Source organism: Mustela nigripes, chromosome 12, assembly GCF_022355385.1.
Source record: "Mustela nigripes isolate SB6536 chromosome 12, MUSNIG.SB6536, whole genome shotgun sequence".
Taxonomy (NCBI): domain Eukaryota; kingdom Metazoa; phylum Chordata; class Mammalia; order Carnivora; family Mustelidae; genus Mustela; species Mustela nigripes.
The window spans coordinates 77,652,247-77,658,703 of record NC_081568.1 but is presented as its reverse complement, the minus strand read 5'-3'; the positions used below and the strand labels follow the sequence as shown (position 1 = coordinate 77,658,703).

Here is a 6,457-nt window from a genome sequence, read left to right as displayed (position 1 = left end):
CTGTCCAGCACCAGCGAATAGTAGTTCTTGAAGGTGGACACCAGCTTGAAGGGGACATGGGGTGTTAGTGAGCAGGTCACTTGCCCGTTGGCACCTATGTCAAGATCTGACACGCTAATTAGGGCAATAACAGTACCTGATTGAGCGTCCTCTCGGATAGGCAAGGATAAGGAAGTCAATGAAATCTGAGGGATGTTATCATTTTTATCCAAAACCTTCAACAAAACAGTGCAATGTCCAGCCATGGGTGGGTGACCTTTATCCGTCGCGTCAACACGAATTTTGTATAAATTTAATTTTTCAAAATCTAAATTCCCTTTAGTTACTATTTCTCCAGTATTTGGATCTATTCTAAACTGGTCTCTAACCGTGGTTGGAACAAGACTATTTAAAGAGTATGAAATTTCCCCATTCACTCCTTCATCCCGATCAGAAGCATTCAGTCTGATGACTGTTGTTGCGTTGCCAGAATTTTCGAAGATCCTTACTTCATATTCAGTCTGTTCGAAAGTGGGAGCATTGTCATTCACGTCCAGCACAGTGACCAGCAGCTGAACAGAGCCAGTGAGCTCAGGTTTGCCTTCGTCAGTGGCTGTCAGCAGTAAGTTATGTTCAGGAGCTTCCTCTCTGTCCAAGGATTTCCTTAACACGAGCCCAATTTGTGTATTGTCCTCACTGTTGGTTTTCACATCTAAGGCGAAGTATTCGCTGGAGCTGAGTTTATAGGTTAAGTGGGAATTCGAGCCAACATCCTCATCTGACGCGCCCTCTAGTGGAAACAGAGAATCTGGCAGTCTTGATTCGTAAATCAGCACTCTTTGTTCCTTTAAACGAAACACTGGCGCGTTGTCGTTAATGTCCTTCACCTCCACCTCCACATGGAAAACCTGCAGCGGCCTGTCCACGATCACCTCCAGGTGGATGCTACACTCCGCGCTCCGCCCGCACAGCTTCTCCCGATCGATCCGAGAATTCACAAACAAAATGCCATTCTGTAGATTTACCTCCAGAAGGTCCCCGTGGCCTTTGGACGCCACCCGGAACAGGCGTGGCACCAGCTCTGCCAGCTCCAGCCCCAAATCCTGGGCGATGCGGCCCACGAAGGTACCGTGTTTGGCCTCCTCCAGGACCGAGTAATGAACCTGGCCGCTGCCCTCCTCCCACGCTGTAAGGAGCAGAAGCGAGAGCAGCAGATACTGAGATCCCAGTCTGCTTTCCAGGGTAATAATCATGTCAAATACTTGTTTTATTTCCATCAGAAGATCTTGTCTCGCAGCTAAGATAAATTTTGTGCGATCCAGAGTCTGCTAATCCAATTCTTCTGAGCTTGCCATCCCTGGGCACTCATGGAACTAATCCGTAATAGGAGGAATGGATTTTGCATACTGTAATAACTAGGTTGACTTCATGGTAGACAGCGACATCATGCGGCTACAAAGGGTAAGAAATGAATTCACATAACCGCGCTAAGCTGTAGTTTTTTAAATTAAAAAAAAATATTTTTTTAAAGATTTTTATTTGTTTATTTGACACAGAGAGAGAGAGAACACTCAGGGAGACTGGGGAGGAAGAAGCAAGCTTGCTAAGCAAGGAGCCCAGCGCGGGGCTCGATTCCAGGACCTTGCGGTCCACTAAGGCAGATGCTTTAGGACTGAGCCACCCAGGCACCAACCCCCCTCCCCCCCGCCCAAATTCTTATTTTGCCTTAATTTAATAGTAAATCTCCTTATGTTCATAATTTGCAGAGCCAGTTTCACCTTGCCTGATTTCTTTTTTATTTATTTTTTTATCAATTTAGAGTAGTGTGAGGGATTAGAAAATTCTTAGCAAAACAATCTCTCTCCTAATAATTTGATTACTGTTATCAACCAGTTCAGAAAACGTGTGATCTGAAGTAGGTCTGGGAATTAGAAGTGCAAACTATACTACACTCTTTGTGTAGAGAAGAAACGTGTATATATTTCTGTTCTAGGACATGCTATTATATTTTGCTCTGAGAAAAGAATGGAATGTAATTTTTAATTAACAAATTTTATCCACACTTTTAAAACCTTATAGATTGTTTAAGTCCATTTTTTCTTTGTCTGATGTATATCAAACACTCCCAAAGCTTTTTCTTTTACTTAATGATGGAAGATGAAATTTTTAGTGCATATTCTTTACAGCATTTCCAAATTTTCCCACACTTTATACTGAGCCTCCCTCTCAAAAAATTCTCCTTCACATACTTCATCACTGCAAATTCTAGTGGGATATCTACCCATCATCATACTTTCATGCTCTAATTCTTCAGCTGCTCCTGGATGAGTTTATCCTTTTCTCTCAATCTTAACTTTGTATAGGCTTTCCATTAAATGTCTCATCCACTCTCAGTGTTTCAAATAAGACTTTTACTAAAGGTATTCCCAAACGCACATCTTCCTCCCCCCAACTTTCTATGGTTCTCTTTAAAAAAAAAAAGAAAGGTGTGTTTTTTTTTTTTTTGAGAGAAAGAGACAGCTGGGTGAGAGTAAGAGAGCAAAAGAGAGAGAGAAAGAGAGAGACAAAGCATGTAGGAGCAAGCAGTGGGAGGGGCAAAGGGAGAGGGAGAAGCAAGCTCCCCACTGAGCAGGGAGCCAGACTCGGGGCTAGATCCTAGGACCCTGGAATCATGACTCGAGCCAAAGTTAGACACATAACCTACTGAGCCACGAAGGTACCCCTCCTTTCTAATGGTTCTAATTATCATTTTCACCCATGCATGCTAATGACTCTCAGAAAATAATTTGATTACAATTTGAAGATTATGTAGATATCATTACTAACCCACAAATTCAAACCCTTGAAAACCTCATTTTATTTTAATGGCATGAACATTCTACACGTCACCTACATTAATTTTTTTAGTCCTCCTCCCTTACCTACCTTATTCAAAGTCTATCAACAGTCCATCTGTCTTTTCACATACCACTACATTTATCTTCAGGAAAACAACTATTAGTGAACTGAACTAAAGGCAGGAATTTCATGACATTAGAGTCACCTCTACATGACCTGAGGTGCAATCAGATGCCAACATTTCCAATGTTATTTTTAACTACTCTCCAATATGAATTCTATTTTGCAGACATTATAGATCACTTCCTTGTCTTCTTCCTCAGCACAACCCTTGTTCAAGATGTTTCTAAAATTACCTCCATCTTCACCTATAAAAATGTTATCTTGGTATCAAAATGAAGCACAAATGTCAATTTTACCATGAATTAATCTGTAATGTCATCAATTGGAGATGATCAAACTCTTCCTCAAAATGAGAAAATGATAGGTACAAAAAAAAAGATTTTTCAAATGGACACATGCCAACATTCATCCCCCCAAAATTCTGATAAACCTGTAAAATCCTCACAGACCACTGTAATACAAAGCTCCTCCACCACTATAAGAGGCTTCATCTTAAACTAATTAACCTAGATCTGTGTATTACTCCCTATCACTGAATTTCTATTGCTGCCATTTTGGGTAAACAAAGAGTTTATGTGCTAACCAATAATATACCCCCAAATGAAATCTGCCTTTGCTTGCAGGAAGATAAGCCTTGACAGAAGTGTATTAGCTTACAGGGGTTTGTTTTAAACCCAATGCAAGGTTGAACTCACGACCCTGAGATACAAGACCTGAGCTAAGATCAAGAGACTGACATTTAACCAGTTGAGCCACCCAGGTGCCCCTAGCTTGCAGTCTTAAGACTTAAGAGAGTTTTCTCTTTTTTCCCTTTTTAAAAAATTAACATATAATGTATTATTTGCCTCAGGGGTACAGCTCTGTGAATCATCAGACTTACACAATTCACAGCACTCACCATAGCACATACCTTCCCCAGAGTCCATCACCCAGCCACCCTATCCCTTCCCCATCATCCCCCAGCAACGCTCAGTTTGTTTCCTGCGATTAAGAGTCTCTTATGGTTTGTCTTCCTTCTGTCCCGTCTTGTTTCATTTTTTTCCCTCCCTACTCCCCACAACCCTCTGCCCTGCCTCTCAAATTCATCATATTAGGGAGATCGTATGATAATTGTCTCTCTCTGATTGACTTATTTCACTTGGCATAATACCCTCTAGTTCCAACCACATCACTACAAATGGCAGAATTTTTATTTTTTATGGCTGCATAGTATTCCATTGTATATATATACACCACATCTTCTTTATCCATTCATCTGTTGAGGGACATCTAGGTTCTTTCCATCATTTTGCTATTGTGGACATTTCTGTTATAAACATTGGGGTGCACGTGCCCCTTCAGATCACTACATTTGTATCCTTAAGGTAAATATCCAGTAGTGCAATTGCTGGGTCATAGGGTAGCCCTATTTTCAACTTTTTGAGGAATGTCCATACTGTTTTCCAGAGTGGCTGCACCAGCTTGCATTCCCACCAACAGTGCAGGAGAGTACCCACTTCTCCGCATCCTCGCCAACATCTGTCATTTCCTGACTGGTTAATTTTAGCCATTCTGACTGGTGTGAATTGGTATCTATTTCACTGTGATTTTGATCTTTATTTCCCTGATACCGAGTGATGGTGAGAACCTTTTCATGTGTCTGTTGGCCATTTGGATGTCTTCTTTGCGGGAAAGTCTGTTCATGTCTTCTGCCTATTTCTTGATTGGATTATTTGTTCTTTGGGTCTTGAGTTTGAGTTCTTTATAGATTTTGGATACTCTATATAGTGGTTAAGATTTTACATAAATTTTGCTCTATGTGAAGAGTGCCTTTGAATTTCAACTTTAAAATTACCTAATTAGGGGTGCCAGGGGGCTCAGTCAATTAATCATCTGACTTCTGCTCAGGCCATGATCCTTAAGATTGAGCACCCTTGTAGGGCTCCCTGCTCAGCAGGGAGTCTGCTTTTCCCTCTCCCTCTGCCCCTCGCTCCCCCCACTTGTGTCCCTTCTCTCTTTCTCTCTACCAAATAAATAATTAAAATCTTTAAAAAACATAAAAATACAGGTGCCTATTTTTGGGTGGCTCAGTGGGTTAAGCCTCTGCCTCCAGCTCAGGTCATGATCTGAGGGTCCTGGGATCGATCCCCATTCAGGTTCTCTGCTCAGCGGAGAGCCTGCTTCCCCCTCTCTCTCTCTGGCTGCTGCTCTGCCTACTAGTGATCTCTCTGTGTCAAATAAATAAGTAAAATCTTTTTAAAAATAAAAAATAAATAAAATTAGCTAATTAAAGTTAACTATCAAATCTCTATTACAATTTCTAGAAGAGTGATATACAATCCAGTTTATTGGGACTCTTGTAATAATCCTGTTTATTGGCTCCCAGTAGAAAATTATGCAATTTTACTGAAATCTTTCCTGTAAAATAAACATGGAAAAGGAAAATATTGGTCCTCTCATAAGAAACAGCTTATATTTTTGTTCATTTATTTGCTCAAATACTTCATTCCAGTCAAGGAAGAAGAGTATGTAGAGAAAAACTTTGGTCAATTTATGGACAGCTTCCTCTTCCAGAAAAGAAATATTTTAGTTATAATATAAATCAAAGGGGCGCCTGGGTGGCTCAGTGGGTTAAGCTGCTGCCTTCGGCTCGGGTCATGATCTCAGAGTCCTGGGATCGAGTCCCACATCGGGCTCTCTGCTCAGCAGAGAGCCTGCTTCCCTCTCTCTCTGCCTGCCTCTCTGTCTACTGTGATGTCTCTCTGTCAAATAAATAAATAAAATCTTTAAAAAAAATTAAAAAAAATAATATAAATCAAAGAGTTTATATTTTAAAAATAAATTAACTTAATTTTTTCAAAAGCTGACAAGTGTTAACTACCAATTTAGTGGTGAGAACTCCCTCTCAATGTACAGGACTTCCTCAAAGAAATACAGTACTAGAAATACTTAAATAGTATGATACACGTGTATTTATATAATTTATACATTACATAATTTATACAATTAAAAACATGTAGAGGGACGCCTGGGTGGCTCAGTTGGTTAAGCGGCTGCCTTCGGCTCAGGTCATGATCCCAGCGTCCTGGGATCGAGTCCCACATCGGGCTCCTTGCTTGGCAGGGAGCCTGCTTCTCCCTCTGCCTCTAGCCTGCCACTCTGTCTGCCTGTGCTTGCGCTCTGTATCTCTCTCTCTAACAAATAAATAAAAATCTTTAAAAAAAAATAAAATAAAAAAAAAACATGTAGAGAATGCAAGAAATAGCCAAACTAATAAAAATAAATTAAATTTTTATCACATGAAATGTGGACCACTTATTTCCTGCTAGACCCACATTGTTTTCTGAAGAAGTGTAGAAAAACAATTCTGGGGGCGCCTGGGTGGCTCAGTGGGTTAAGCAGCTGCCTTCGGCTGGGTCATGATCTCAGGGTCCTGGGATCGAGTCCCACATCGGGCTCTCTGCTCAGCGGGGAGCCTGCTTCCCTCTCTCTCTCTCTCTCTGCCTGCCTCTCCATCTACTTGTGATTTCTCTCTATC

The 6,457-nt window shown here is 41.0% G+C and overlaps 2 protein-coding genes across 2 annotated transcripts in view; both read right to left on the bottom strand.

Annotated features, from left to right (window-relative positions):
- The window catches only part of LOC132027551 (protocadherin alpha-6-like), a 17,146-nt gene extending 15,815 nt beyond the window's left edge, over positions 1 to 1,331 (bottom strand). The window contains exon 1 of the mRNA XM_059416354.1: positions 3 to 1,331. Coding sequence (XP_059272337.1) covers positions 3 to 1,256 — 1,254 coding nt within the window. The 5' untranslated portion in view covers positions 1,257 to 1,331. The remainder of the gene's footprint in view (positions 1 to 2) is intronic.
- A 13-nt stretch (positions 1,332 to 1,344) lies between these two features.
- Positions 1,345 to 6,457, bottom strand: part of LOC132027550 (protocadherin alpha-4-like) — a gene marked incomplete at its 5' end in the record, with an annotated part of 23,350 nt that continues 18,237 nt past the window's right edge. The window contains 1 exon segment of the mRNA XM_059416352.1: positions 1,345 to 1,431. Coding sequence (XP_059272335.1) covers positions 1,345 to 1,431 — 87 coding nt within the window.